The 16,510-nt window shown below is 42.8% G+C and overlaps 1 protein-coding gene across 1 annotated transcript; it reads left to right on the top strand.

Moving 5' to 3' along the window:
• The first annotated feature begins 9,192 nt into the window (after positions 1 to 9,192).
• On the top strand, positions 9,193 to 10,254 carry LOC140147419 (uncharacterized). Its single transcript, XM_072169197.1, has one exon. The coding sequence runs from the start codon at positions 9,193 to 9,195 to the stop codon at positions 10,252 to 10,254; it is 1,062 nt and encodes a 353-aa protein (XP_072025298.1).
• The last annotated feature ends 6,256 nt before the right edge of the window (positions 10,255 to 16,510 follow it).

The following is a 16,510-nucleotide window of genomic DNA, read 5'->3' as shown; positions in this document are numbered from 1 at the left end:
TTTAAAACATTATTGCTACAGTGCCGTGCCATATTTGTAGGTGATGTGTTATTACAGTGACAAATTTGAGCTCGGAGAATTATATTGCCCTGCTCCACTTCCTTGAATAACGGTATCGTTAATCCCTGTCTGTTTATAGTGACCGTATACGGAATGAATATACTGCAATATCCATCGATATCGAAGGATATCAGTTCCGTATAATATATGCGGCAAATAGCGCTATTGGTCTGTTTATAGTGGCGACCAATACTGTATAAGATGAACTTATACGCTAAATACCGGATAATCTGGCTCACTATAAACACGCTCATAGTTGAGCGCTAGGACCATTGGGTGGTGCCACAAATGTCACGTGATCATTTGCGGTCAAAGTTCTTCCACTTACGGACAATGACCAAAAACGTAATTTTCACTAATTAAGTTGACTAGGGGGGCCTATGACCCCCATGATAGATTTGCACACAAATATGTCATTCATACAGCAAAGATATATAGTCCCTACAAGCCCATTGTGGTTCAATGAGCCATGTATAATAATAATTGGGCTGATCATTCCTAGGTCCTGTTTTTCTATCCGATTTTTCTTCTTTCTTTCTTAACCAAATACTGCTGCTCCCGTAAATTACATAGGGTCTTTTTATTTTTTCAGTTTCCGTAAGTCTTTTGTTCAGATACGAAAACGCAAGGGATTCAGTAAGTTTACTGTAATCTGACTTCATTGTTAACTTTGAAGTACCAATCAGCTTATTTCAATAGAGGCGAATGCCTATGTCAATAAAACCGGGAGAGAAAAGGTTATATTAACACCAGTGTTTTTAATGGTCTAGCGCCCTCAAGTCTTTAACATTGGTAAATTGATCTACATTAATTTGACAAAATGCATGCCAATCCGAATGACAAAGTCCATTTTTCTGTAAAAACGTTGAAAATAAGCCCTTAAATCACAAAAGGTCCGCTTATGAGCCTGTCGAACCCCAATGCACTTGTGCATGGCCACAGTGTCGCCCTTCCCTCGTATCAATGTCTATCTTCCTATTTTGCTTCCTCCTCCCCCCGATCAGTCCCCCCACTCCCTCCCCGGTCCCTACTCTCTCTTCTCGAGTTCTTCTCTTTCTAGTCTTTCAGTCTCTCCATCTCCTATCTTTCTTGCTCACCCCTTCCACTCTCACTTGTTCAGTCTCAAGTATCTCACTTCCCTCCATCCCCCTCCCTTGCGAAATTCATCAGTATGATCCATGACTGAAAATAAGCTCTGCAAAAATAAACATTTAAAATAAACCCGAGCCTTACATATAGGCCCAACCAATTATCAGATTAGCTTGCCATTAGTACGAATGAATAGAATACATTATCTTTGCTCCAATGCAATTCTTTACACAGCCGTGACGTTAGTCACGGCTGTGTCTTTTTTCTTACAGGTTCTTTCTTTCTTTCTTTCTTCTTTCTTCTTTCTTCTTCTTTCTTCTGTCAACCATTACATTTGCTCTAGCACTCACATGCTTACATCGATTTTGACTTAACTTGGTCACAATGATCATTGACCGTGCCCCTACATGTCACATGAAACTTGTGGGGTCAAAGGTCACGCAGGGGTCACAGGGGTCAAAAACGTGATTTCAACTCATAATGCATCTTCTCCTACAAATTACGTAGGACAGTGACGCCACTTGCACACATGCATTGTAATTATCCAGTGTCTATGTTGTGTACACAGATTTGGGGTCAAAGGTCATTAAGGGGTCACTTCCGGTATAAAACTAAAAACCTTCAAAACTTTTTATTAGCTAAGTAAAACATAGCACAGTAACGGTATGTTCACATATGATCTGCAGTCACCCAATGTATATGTGGTATTTTTTTTATTTGGGGTCAAAGCTCATTAAGGGGTCACTTCCGGTATAAAACAAAATACCTTTAAAATGCATCTTCTTCCACAGATTCTGTAGGACAGTGACGCCACTTGCACACATGCATTGTCATTACCCAGTGTCTATGGGGTGTACACAGATTTGGGGTCAAAGGTCATTAAGGGGTCACTTCCGGAATAAAATGAAAAACCTTCAAAAAATTTTATTTGCTAAGAAAAACATAGGACAGTAACCGTATGTTCACACATGAATTGTGGTTACCCAGTTTATATGTAGTATTATTTTATTTGGGGTCAAAGGTCATTAAGGGTCACTTCCGGTATAAAACGAAATACCTTTAAAATGCTTCTTCTTCCACAAATTACGTAGGACAGTGACGCCACTTGCACACATGCATTGTTATAACACAGTGTCTATATGGTGTACACACATTTGGGGTCAAAGGTCAGTAAGGGGTCACTTCCGGTATAAAACGATATACCTTCAAAATGCCCCTTCTGCAACAAAAAGCATAGCAAAGTGATGCCACATGGACACGTGCATTGACATTAGCAAATGTCTATGGGGTTTTCATATATTTTGGGGTCAAAGGTGATTAAAGGGTCATAACACGGCTGTGTTCGTGGTCTTAGACCACAGCTAAGTCTAGTTTGTATTGCATTTCAATATAAAACATGATTACCAAATCACTACTTGTACGCGCCTCATTGGGAGATATTTGACTAATTCAGACGCTCGTTTAATCGCCAATATGAAAGACTTTTGCTTATAACTTGGCAACATGGTTAGTATATATTTCAATGCAAGACTATTTTTAAGAGCCACTTACGTCTAGGCGTAAGTGCATATACACCAAACACAAGTCAATTGAAGCCGTACAATTTACCGCGAATTTAGGACCGTAAAATTTAGACTCTTCTTTTGTCTAGATTAGCACCCAACCGCACATCTCAAGGTTTATTGTAAAAAATCAATATAACTTACCAAAACGAAAACTGAAATTCACGAGCTTCAAATTTTCAGTAACTAACAAAAGGCTAGAATAAAAGATTGGTCACACCTGGGAGACTACCACTTCAGAATAACAATGACTTACAAAAACTGATACGGATACGGAAACAGAAACTGAAAAGATAAAACGACGGATAGTAGGCGTACAATGTCGTCACCACCATGAACTATAGGCTGGTGGTACAAATGTCGCATGAACAACTCTAGGTCAAAGGTCATAAAAGATCAACATCACTGGCTAAGGGCCGTGCTCTGTGAGCACAATGTCTATTATTATTATTATTATTATTATTATTATTATTATTATTATTATTATTATTATTATTATTATTATTATTATTATTATTTGATTTGATTTGATTTGATTTATTGATAATCCAGGCAAACATACTTACAATAGCAGAAAAAAGGCATAAAACAATAAATACAAGAACAATAGTCAACGGGGTCCCTGACGGATTCCCTAATAGCGAACTAAATTACTTTGAAGTGGGTCTCCGATAACCCCGTTAACGAAAAAGAAAGATATTATATATAAAAAAGCGATTAAAAAAACCCGCACACACAACATATTACTGATAAAGGTACATACAACTACGCGTTTTGCACGAAAAAGAAAAGAAACTAAAAACAATTCGTCGGCTGTATTCCATAGTGGCGTATAGTGATTTTTGGTCATTTTTTTGAAAATTGGCACATATGTTTTTAATGATGTTCTCTTTCATATTTCTAAGTCTCATCAGTCATAATTAGCTAATTAATTAGTAATTAATTAATTAAATGTGGCGTATAGTTGTAATGTATTCCATAGTGGCGTATCGACGGTACGCCACTTTTTATACACATTTTATAATTATGAAATATCGGCAAAATGATAAACATCGTATGTCATAGTGGCGTACGCGTATCGGACCTATACGCCACTATGGAATACGAACGACGAAAAGTAATGCCATAGGGATTACACGGCGACCGAGGTGGCGTACGGTTAACGTAAGGTTAGGGTATTGCGTTTTGTTCGTTTTCCATAGTGACGTATAGTTTTATTGTCAGTTTGCCAGCAATAGTATGTATTTATTTCTTTTGAAAAATATATAGCAATAAAATCTATTTAGTTTACTACAGAAATTTCACATCATTTACAAAATATAATGAATGTCTGATTTACACAACTCGATTTTAAATTGGCATTTCTTCAAACCCGATTTTCTCGAAAAGTTGTTTATTCGCGGCGCCCCACTATACGCCACTATGGAATACGGACGACGAATTGGAAGAATGGTGGGAATCTCAAGGGTCTGTAGCCTTGTACGGTAAGAAAGCCTAGACTAGCTCGAGATACTCTAGCTAAAATACAGGTTTACATTTACTATCTTACATTATCTTGCTGTATTTCAGCTAGAGCTCCAAACGACAAGCTTCCGGGGTTTTTTTTTAGAACAATACTGTTACGTAAGATGAAGAAGAAACCCGCCTCGGAGCTCGCCCTACTCATTATTTCATTGTACTTATTGCAATTTGCCTCCACACATTACGTAATCAACACAAAGCTTTTGTGAGGATTAGTGAGTGGATAAGAAATTGACAGTGGAGGATACGAAGGACACGTCGATTGTTAGTTGTCAATCATGAATTGCCGCAACGTATTAATATTTTACTGCATGGCATTCCGCAAACACCAAGACAAATTATGCCGTATTTTTCCAAAGATTATCTCATATGAAGTAAGCTGAATGCGATCTGTACTTTTGTAACATTCCGATCGCTTTTGATCACCTATTATCGGCGAATTTGCTTGAAAACACGTGATTTCATGTTGTGTAAACATAATTAGCATAGACACAAATGAAATTACGATGCAATACAATGCAATTTGAATGCGCAGCAGATCTATACAAATAACGTTGCCCGGTTTTATGCAGAATTAGACCCTGTCTGGCCTAGACTGCCAGGGACCAGGAAAACAGTATCTGGTGAACCTTCTCTGGACCCCTTCCAGCTTATTTTTGTGACCGTCCCTGTTAGGAGCCCAAACTGGAGCACAGTACTCCAGGATATGTCTCACCAGACATAGGGCCTGCACTTTGTCTCGTTTTTTGCAGGTTTACATGGTCCAATAATCACAAGATGACTGACATGTGGTAACAAAGGAACCAGTCACTGCAAGTTGATTAATTCCTGTATGATTGGTCATTCAATATATGCCTGTATCACACTATAGCCTTTTCAAAATGTAATACATGTTTGCTTGACTGCATTGACAATAGAGGCCTTGCATGAAATTATCGATTGGCTCCAGACAAAGGATTTGAACCGGTGTCCTTCACCGTAGTTATGGCGGAGTGCAGTCCATTCAATCAAATGTTGTCATCAACCTATTTGATCGTAGTGCAGGGTTATGTGTGTGAGACGAACTGTCACGGTAGATTGCAATCATGCTTTTGTTGAATGCATTTGAGTAGTCCGCCATATTTACGGGATGATACGTCACATGCAAGGCCTCTATACCCGGGAACAATAGACACAGTATATGGTCGAATCCAACGAAAAGTGTACACGGCATGTTCAGGGCCATAACTTAAAAGTATTAATCAATTGGCATTCGTTTTTGTATTGTGTTTATTCGCCTTGATCATACGCTTCGCGCCATATATAATAAGACCCCTTCTGTGAAAAACTTAGACACAGAGACCTCAAAACATGCTATTTTTACCCATTTTTTCAAAATATTTCTTAAAGTATTTTTAAAAACATATAAATCAGTTATGAAAAGAAGTCATTGGATTGAATCAAAATGGTTTTCCTGAAAGGTGTGTATTCAAAGATTGCCTGTTCAATTTTTTCACATATTTGTACATAATTATGAATTTTTTTGTGATAATTTTTTGAGTGGTATTTTTTTACATTACCTACGAATACAATTTTTCATAGCACTAGATATATCGTTAACAAATGGAAATCACTAATAAATGCGCAATTGATACAAGCTTTGATATGTCCAATACTGAAATGCATTGCATTCGGACATCTTTATTATTGTTGTGTTTAGCTGCCAGAAATTCTAAATGGCACAAAGGTAGGTTTGGTAAAAATATGCATTACCTCCGAATACATGTTAAAAGCTGTGCCATTTCCACAAAGTGAGAGAATAGTAAACAATAGTTAAGCAATAGGTGCAGGGTAATACACTCTTTATTTCTACCAAGTTTCAATAGCCTGCGTTTAAATATTTCTGAGATGTCAACAATAAAAGCAAGTATTCGTAGGTAAATTTCGGTAACCGAATGTTACCTACGAATACAATTTGACATCATGACAGTATTGTGAAACACCGCCATTCATGCCAATGCCCATATTGGTACACAACAAAGGCCTGTATGTTTGCTATCAAATCATATGTCAATGAAAGTTGCGAATTCACATACATGCCCACCATGCAAAACTGAATACGGCTTAATTGGTGAAAAATATGTACTGAAATAGACGACGGTCTGCTCATTTGAAAGAAAAATCAGATTCAAAGAAGATTAGAAGGGGATAAATACTTGGATTTGTCAACTGTCATGTGTGCTTTATTTTAAATGTTTACCGACCTTCTGGTTTCTGAGTAATTTGTGTCCAAATTGATTTATTCGAAGGCAACTTTTGATGTTTTCGCTAAGGTTACCTACGAATACCATGGAAAAAACGACTGTTCTCATTGTCTCATGATCTAGACAACACATTGATGGACCCTGGTATAAAGCTAATTGTAGTTGCCCTCAAATGAAAGGCCACAAGACGTAACTGACTCCAAGATGGACTTCACAAGTCTGCAATAACGGTTTTAAGCGATTTGTGTGCAATTAAGCAAATTAAAGTCACTTTAGTGCCTTTGTTTCTTACTTCAATCCTCTTTCAACCGCTGTGAACCGATATTATTAATACATGATAGGGTCTAAAGTATCAATAAACGCACATAAAGAAAATAATACATTCAAAGTGCTTTATAAAATGAAGTTTTGATTGCGATATCCACCAAAAGTCTAATTCTTACCTACAAATACTGAAATGTTACTTACGAATACAGTATAATACATGACATGTGTAATGAAGTGTCTTAACCAATGGAAATTAATTGTCAAAAACTTTAAGCGGTACCCCAGGACACTATTATTACCCATATACGGATTCATTCAACAATTATTTATTATGTAAAATTGATGATTAACTACTTGTATATCAAAATGAAGTGGTCAAAATCTTGCTAAAAGCATCAAAATTTTTTGATCTAAGGTAATAGCATTTATTCATTTGGACGTACCATCTGAAAGAGATCTAAAACTACCATTTTATTAATTCATTACCATAATAGCAAAATTTAAACCTCTAAACTCAATATAGATATTGTTAAATCGCTCATGTTACCTACGAATACCCGGGTTTCTTCACCTTTTCATTGTATAAAGCGTTAGGTGTATGCGTATAATTCCTAATATTCTTGAAAACATATATCCTACTCGTTCTAATACAATGTGTAAATTGATTCATACTCATTAGATAAATAAAATACAGAAACTGACCTAAACTTCATTTTCAAAAATAAACTATCATAAATTGACTAAGATCATATTGATCGCGTTATAAAAATAAAACAAATATTTTCTGGTTGAGCTAGCATTTTCCTGACATCCTGTGGTCTACATTACACGAAAAAAGCGTTAATGGGAATATTCCATTTGTTTTAGGTTGATTAGTATTGCGATAGTGAAAGCGTCCTAGTGGTATTCGTAGGTAACATTGGGTTTTGATATCACATTTCCTATCACACGTCCTGGATTTATTTTTCAAGATTAGTAATGGCACTTTTGGTTCCTATAAGGCCAATATGTCATGAATCAATGGGCAAAAGGAAAAAATTGTGGAGACATTTTTATTTCGGACTTTTATTTTTGGCCCGTGGACACTTTTGGTTGGATTCGACCATATGCATTGGACCAGGGACTGTGTATGAAGGGACTCGAAACGGATTATAGATAGCTATTGTCAAGCTATTGTTATCAGATTATCTTTTATGACATTCGATTCCATGCGAGTTGCATCGAGGGCGTGATGTTTGTTTTCTTATTATTTACTCATGTTGCCCTATTCAAATATTTCTAAAGTTATGTCAAATAGAGCTTGCACGAATGGTCATTAGTTCAAATCATCCTCCAGACAAGCTCCATAAGATATGCTAATGCATGGAATACAAAGATTTACTTTGATCTATACCAGTTTACAGGTGATTGGTATTGTACTCCATGCATTTGCATATGTCTTCTGGAGCGTGTCTGGAGGATGATTTGAACTTATGATCTTCCGTGCAAGCACCCTATTGTGTAAAATGTCTAGCCTTTGTAGAACATAATTTCTGTGCAGCGATGGTGATTTTGAATGTTTTTAGCAGCCCTGTTGCAAAAGAGGGTCATCGGTTCTTTGTATAGTTTTTTTAATTTGCTTTGTTGTATTTCTCATGAAAGAAACATATAATTAGACACCAAAACTACCAAAATCAGACGTTGTTAACTCGTGGTCAGAATTCAAAAAGGTCGTTGACCTTTGGAAATTTATCATCAAAGCGCCCTCTAGAAAGGTCTGACGCATAATAAACTATACATTTTTGGAATCCTCATGACCATACGAGTATTTTGATATATTACTTGGCATAGTTGGAGCACTCTGAAAATGTAACCCCCATGTGACCTTGATTGACCCCTCCCCGGAATGCCCGGAAGTTTCAGGAGGTGAGCCCAAGCTAAATTTATTCACAATCAATCAAAGATCCCAAAATGACTCTCAAACTTTTGTTCTATGATTTAGTCACGGAGTCTACAGGCTGGTCCTCTACTAAGAATGCTATAACAATTTTACATTTTTCTGGAATGTGTACACTAGCTCGAGATACTCTAGCTAAAATACAGGTTTACATTTACTATCTTACATTATCTTGCTGTATTTCAGCTAGAGCTCCAAACGACAAGCTTCCGGGTTTTTTGGAGAACAATACTGTTACGTAAGATGAAGAAGAAACCCGCCTCGGAGCCCGCCCTACTCATTATTTCATTGTACTTATTGCAATTTGCCTCCACACATTACGTAATCAACACAAATCATAAAGGACATTCCTCGTCGATTGTCATCAATACCGGAAGTGTCCGGTACTCAAGGTCATTTGCATCACAACCCAGCTGAAGACTGAAGGTTTCAGTCGCAACGTCGGTTTGTCCGTCAAAAATAGGTATGTCTGGTTTGACCAGATTTAAATCAAATCTTATTTCAACATACCCAGATGAATGAGAGTCTACACAGTTTGATTCGTAAGGAATACGGCAAGGATTGCCTAAAACTAACAAAGGACCTTGAGAAAACGGCGAGGAAAGTAGCGAATTATCGCAACCATTTACGATTCAACCTCCGGTGTTTACAGGCTGATGTGATACCCCGTAGCGCGAGACTCAGTTCTAATATCAAGGGATCGCGTGCGGAAAAGATCATTCACAGTGCTGAACGCAAATTGTTAAACGAGAGAGTTAGACAGGTTAATTTTACGATCAAGAATTTAAACAACAAGAAATCTGACATTTCCCGCGAGTTGGGTGCTCGGTTGCCAACGGAGATAAACAACAGGGTCACGCAGTTCACTGAGCATGCGCAGCTAGCACAACACGAAACAACAAAATCTAGACAGGTAGAGAAATTCGGCAGGCTTGCAGCGGTTTCACGTGCCGATAAAGATAGGAATTGGAGACAAAAAGAGAGCTTAATTGATCCTAACATCAAAGATAGATGGGTGAGAAATTTATCGCATAGAAAACTCTCGGTAAGTGAGCAAAGTTTACTTGAAAAGGGACTAAATTTCGCGGTTGCATCTAAGCGAATTCAGGTCACTGACATTATCACTGCCACTGAATCGGCGATCAGAGGAGCTTCTATCGGGCCAGATAAAGCGGAAGAATTACGTTCGCGAGTGAGTGCCAGTATTAAAAGTGCCAAACCACCTCAATATAATCTGAGCAAAAATGAATTTAGTGCGCTAGAAAGCTTAAAGAAGGATGAAAACATCACGATCCTTCCGGCTGATAAGGGCCGTTGCACTGTGGTTTTAAATAGCAAAGACTATGATCAGAAGGCTAAAGCACTGTTAGACGATGCTAAAACTTACACTCCTCTCAGAAAAGATCCAACGAGTGGTATAAAGCGGAAGTTGACTTCTAAACTTGGTGAACTTGAGAAAAATGGGTCAATTGATTTCAAGTTAAAACATCAGCTGTACCCGACATCTGAAACCATCCCAGGTTTTACGGCCTCCCGAAGGTTCACAAGGACACCATCCCCTTACGTCCGATCGTGAGCAGTATCGGCTCAGTTACTTATAACATCGCCAAATATTTGGCTAGAGTTTTGGGTCCTGTGGTTGGCCTATCGGACCACCATATTCTGAACTCTAAGGATTTTTCGGATAAAATCCAAGGCCTATCGTTGGCACCGGATGAGACTATAACATCTTTCGATGTTACCGCCCTTTTTACGAGCATCCCTCCGAAGGACGCAGTCTCAGCGGTTCGCGAAGTTCTGTCTCAGGACAGTACTCTTCATGAGCGGACAGCCTTATCGCCTGATCAATTATGTGATTTACTTAGTCTCTGCCTAGACAATACCTACTTTACATACAGCGGCAATTTTTACCAACAACGTCATGGATGTTCCATGGGATCGCCTGTGTCACCGATAATTTCAAACTTGTATATGGAAAGATTTGAACGCTTTGCTCTGTCATCGTTTCCTGGTATAGCGCCCTCTAGATGGTATCGATACGTTGACGATACATTCATCATAATCAAATCTAATGAACTTGACAGGTTTTTCAACCACATCAATCAAATTGATCCACATATCAAGTTCACGCAGGAAGGTTTGTCGGACAACAAACTCGCTTTTCTCGACTGTCTAGTGTCCGTGGAAGTTGATCGCTCCTTACTGTGTCTGTTTATCGAAAACAGACACACACGGACCAGTACCTACAATTCGGTTCCAATCACCCGCTAATTCAGAAACTAGGCGTGGTTAACACCTTGTTCCACAGAGCTGATTCCATCATTACTAAGGACTCCGACAAGATCACGGAATATCAGCACCTGCGCAAAGCTCTGGGTAACTGTGGTTACCAGGACTGGGCTATAAATAAGGCCCTGAACTAGGACAACACTAAAACAGCTGCCACGAGCTCGAATCAGACGGGGAAAACTACAAGCATCACTATCCCATACCACGGTGACTTGTCTGAGAAACTCAAACGAATTTACCGCGACCACGGGATCACCACTCATTTTAAACCCACAAACACTATCCGCCAGTCCTTAGTGCATCCCAAGGACAAACAGCCTAAGGGTAGGATCAGTGGTGTGGTCTACGGGTACGCTGTTCGGAGGAACAAGCCTGTCAGGACTCCTACATTGGAGAAACCGCCCAACCTCTTCACAACCGCATGCTACAACATCGCAGAGCCAGCTCAGGTGGTAACGACTCAGCGGTTTTTCTGCATCTAAAAGCCAGCGGACACCATTTTGACACCAAGGACGTCCGTATTCTTGACCGTGAGCAGCGTTGGTTTGAGCGGGGTGTGAAAGAGGCTATCTGGGTGAGAGCGGAGCAACCATCTCCAACCGCGGGGAGGCGTCCGGGCCAAGCTGTCACACGGCTGGGACCGAATCATAAAGGACATTCCTCGTCGATTGTCATCAATACCGGAAGTGTCCGGTACTCAAGGTCATTTGCATCACAACCCAGCTGAAGACTGAAGGTTTCAGTCGCAACGTCGGTTCGTCCGTCAAAAATAGGTATGTCTGGTTGACCAGATTTAAATCAAATCTTATTTTAATCAACACAAAGCTTTTGTGAGGATTAGTGAGTGGATAAGAAATTGACAGTGGAGGATACGAAGGACACGCCGATTGTTAGTGTCAATCATGAATTGCCGCAACGTATTAATATTTTACTGCATGGCATTCCGCAAACACCAAGACAAATTATGCCGTATTTTTCCAAAGATCATCTCATATGAAGTAAGCTGAATGCGATCTGTACTTTTGTAACATTCCGATCGCTTTTGATCACCTATTATCGGCGAATTTGCTTGAAAACACGTGATTTCATGTTGTGTAAACATAATTAGCATAGACACAAATGAAATTACGATGCAATACAATGCAATTTGAATGCGCAGCAGATCTATAGAAATAACGTTGCCCGGTTTTATGCAGAATTAGACCCTGTCTGGTGTACACCGTACGCTTTCTGTTCCTACTGATTTCGATACTGAAATAATTCTTAAAATAACGTTCTTTGATTATTTATGTTGGTATTTCTAGAGTCTATCATTATAGGCAAACATTTCGCAATGTACAAGACAAGACCGGGAAGACAAGCTACACGCTGTGTTGTAACTATGCTTGGGTTCGTACCAGGGTATCGATCAACGTAGTGCCGTACTATTACACTGACTTTCCTATTCGGCGAGGATGACAATTTTGACCTCCTCATCTATTTACAAATAGAGAGCTAGACAAAAGACCGTTCCAATTGTCCAAAGATTCAAGTATCAGAAGGATGGTCCACAATAGCGTGATTCACGTAACAGGGATTAAAAAGCTGTCAAGTAGAACCATGTGCTTCTTTTGTCCAATTTGCCATCAAGATTTCAAACGGAAACAGTTCAGACCCAGAGCATGATCATGTCAGAAATTTGAATTTTGTTCTGGCCCAATCGATTGCAAAATTTTAAAATCCCACATGGAAATTGCCAAATAACGGCTTGTGCCCCCCCAATCAGACCCGGTGCGCCCCCCCCCCATCACGATCAGTGCCCCCAATCAGATGACCCACGCTACGCCACTGGTTCTGGGACTGATCAATCGGACTACGATCAACGTATTATTTATGCTTGCTCAACTGAGGATAATTTGTAAACCAACAACCCACATGGTACCGTACGCGATATTATGTTTACTAGTCAACATTTGAATAGGAACCGCATAGTCGGAGGCAAGGTTCATCATTGATTGGAGATTATATACGTATTTATTAGTAATAGACAAGTAATAGTATATCGTGTGTTTGCGATTTATTCCGTAATCAATAAGTATGATGAACACACGCATACACTGCGCACCCTCTACTTACCTCCCACGACCTGATCTATGCACAAAACGAAGTTTGGGACCACAAGAAACCCCTGTACCACAGAAAAGGTTTTGGCACCCCGGAAGAACGGGGATGACAACGCCCAGGTGTTGGTGTCGCCCAACACTAACGAGATATCGCCCTCACCAATTCGTTTCTTGCGACCAACAAGGACGTGTTTCGAAAAGGCTCCAATTTCTGTTGAGAAATTTCGTAAGCAGCGTGAGGCTCATCCCGAGTATCAGTAATCACTTCGGTGATATTTTCTGTAACTTTAGCAAGATTTTTTTTTCCATTTGTGATGTTTTTTCTTGCTAGTTTCTCGTAGTCTCTGTGGCCGAAGTGAGACCGCCCAAGTAAAATATTCATAGGTTTTCACTCGGCTCCCCCCTGGTAATTCCACTGGGAGGTCGCCGGGATTTTTTCTTGGCGATCTTCCCTTCTGTCCCGGCTACTTTGGCTTTCGTAGTCGGTGTTTTGATTCATTTTTCCTTCGCACATGTGGTAAGCTTAAAATTCGTGGTTTTTCGCTTAATAGTGCGGGGCCTATGTCAAAACTGTTCCCATGCGCACCTCTCAGTAGTAGGGGATCTCGTGTTCACTTTTTTGGATCCCGTGCGCTTTTTCATGTTTTGGGTTCTCTGGCGGTAGAGGAGGGGGTTCTCCCCTTGGTGGAGTCTGTGGCCCCTTACAGGTTGACACTCTTGCTTATCCCCTCCTCTTACGCCGGGGTCCCTCCCTCCAGTCCTTCGGAGACGAGAGGGAGTTTACATGTTTTCTTACCCTTTCTCCATTACAGGTAGTTATCAAAATGTCTAAAGAGAGTACTCCCTCCAAGGCGTTGGGGACCAGAAGCAAACCTCGGCAGTGTGTTGCGTGCAAGGCATTGCTTGGGAAAGACGATGCGCATGAGGCATGCCTGCTTTGTAGGTCGTGCTCACCGGACCAACCGTGCACCATTGACCGTGACTGGTCCAAGGAGGCCTGGGCTAGGTCCCTGGCCCATAAGGTGAAACTACAGAAGTCTCACCAACGTAAGGTGGAGGGGCTTAGGGACAGGAACCGCAAACGCCGTTCTTCTTCGCAGGAGTCGTCTGGCTCTGCGAAGAAAGTGTCCCTAGCCCCCGCCAGCCAGGGAGTTTGTCCTCCGTCCCCTGGGTCCTCTAGCTCCAGGAGACCAGGTATGAGAGAGTCAATCTCTCTATCTGTCCCTCGGTCGGGCAGTCCCCAAGCCTTTTGGCTCCGCCTGCCCTTATGCTAGGAGGCTCGTACCCTCACGGCGGCTCCCTGAGCGCTACGGCGTCCGGGTCGAGTGCCGTAGGTGGGTATGCGGCCCCGGCATCCTCTGAGCAATGGGCTGGCTCGCGCCCGAGCGGCCACTCCTCGACGGCACCAGTTGCGGTCGGGTTGAGTGCCCCGGGCGTAGGCGCTGCTCAGGCGTCCTCCCCGTGTGCGGTCGACCTCAATGGTTCCACGGCTCGACCGTCGGAAGGCCTCCCGTCCGTCCAGGATGGTAGAGCGACCCCGGCGGCAGCCATGGTCCACCGGTCAACCGCTCGGATCCCTTACGCTCGGCCCCTGGCCAGAGCGTGTTTCGGGATCCCTCCTCTGCCCTAGCTGCTCCCTCGATGGTTGAGCATCCGAGATCCCAGAGCAGTCAATGCTCGGCATCTCAGGCTGAGGCACTGTCAACGCTCATCTCATCACTTTCGGACCCGTCGGCGTTAGACCGCATGAACCAACTCATTGGTTTGTTAGGCAAAGATCCCGGTCAGGTGCCCTCGGCGGTAACCCGACCAGTGGGTCCAGGTTTGCCTTCAACAGATCCGGATCCGCAGTCCGATGCGATTAGCATAGAGGCTAGCTATGATGAGCTTTCAGATGGCTCTCAGAGTCAGACGGAGGTAGAGTCTTTTCGGGATTTTCGACTCCCCCAGGGCTGACAGAGAGGGCTCTGATATCCCCGTTGGGGTTCATCGCGACCCCGTCAGTCATTCAGCGCCTTTCTCGGTCTCCCTCGGAGCTTCCCAACAACCCTCTTCGGTCGGTATTCCCTTGCAGAGCCAAGCACTTTGGCCAGACACGTTCACCGTGGCCGACCAACAGGGTCGATCCTACTCTCTCTCGCGTTTGGTCCCAGGCCCCTCGTCGTTTCCTCCGCCAGTGAGTATGACCCAGTCCTTCCTTCCGTCAGGCTCACAGGCTCAGATTCCACACCTTCCCCGAGCTTAGCTGGCTCGACGTTCGCTGCAGAAACTCAAGGTTTCTCCTTACATTCGACCGCAGAGCGGTCAGGCCGCCTCGGTCCAGAGCGTGGCCCCAATCAGGAGCGATCTCGGTGGGGAGGGGTTCCTCAGCCCGACCCGGCTCCACCTGGACGGTACCAGTGGAGTTGTGATCAGTGTCGAGGCTGGGGGGACCCTTATTCATTCCCAGCACCGACTCAAGGCTCCGAGGAGGACCAGTTGCGGGAGAGGCTCCTTACTCCTAAGGTCTCGGCTCCCTTTTTCGCAGCCGTCCTATCGGACGCTAAGATGCGACTGGAGTTCGAGACACCTCCGCAACTGGCTTCCGACTTAGGATATGCGGCAAAGCCAGCTAAGCCCCCCAAATCAATGCCCTTCATCCCCTTATCACGTGACATCAAGGCACACACCACGGCCGTACAGGATAAGGGTGAGGTAGACCGCCTCCCGTGGCTGGCACGGGCGTTCCCCCACGTTACAGAGGATGTGGCGTTCTTAGAAACCCCCCTCTGTCCGGAGGCGGCCTATCGCCAGATGGAGCGGGATAAGGGGACCAAGTGTCGCCCGGAGAGCTCCCTCCCCTCAGGAGTTGAGGGAGCCCCCAGGCAGGCTGGACCAAATGCGCCCCACAAGGTGCCTCCCTGGGATAAAGCCCGGGATGAGGAGCTACGGTCCCTGGAGTCTCTCGCCAGAGACGGGCTCCGCATTTCCAATGTCCAACAGCTCGTCAGCGCTCATCTAGCACGGAGCTTGCTGGACAAGGAAAGGTCCTTGTCTCCTGAGGCGACACTGAGGGCGGTACATGTGCTGGCTGACCTCAATCATCTCTCAGCGGAGCATTTCGCTCGGATTTCAACTCGGTCTGTCCTGGCGCGCCGAGCCTTGGTCGCCCAGGCGCTCAACTTCTCGGACAAAAGAGAGTTGAGGTCTGCTCCGTTTGGTACTGATCTATTCGGCGGGGCCTTTCCCAGGCTGGCCGAAGATGAACGTACCAGACGGAAGGCGGCTAAGGAGGCCAGCCAACCAAAGGCACCGGCCACATCAGCGCCCAAGCGGTTTCGGTCCAAAGGTCAGACAGCCATCCCGACCTATATCCAGGTGCCCCAGCAGCAGCAGCTGGTTGCTCAACAATTTCAGCAGCAGCAGCAGCAGCAGCAGTATCCTTCCCTCTTGCAACCTTTA

Source organism: Amphiura filiformis, chromosome 3 (genome assembly GCF_039555335.1).
Source record: "Amphiura filiformis chromosome 3, Afil_fr2py, whole genome shotgun sequence".
NCBI classification, from domain to species: domain Eukaryota; kingdom Metazoa; phylum Echinodermata; class Ophiuroidea; order Amphilepidida; family Amphiuridae; genus Amphiura; species Amphiura filiformis.
The sequence above is the reverse complement of the archived record's forward strand: the minus strand, read 5'-3'. Positions and strand labels throughout refer to the sequence as shown.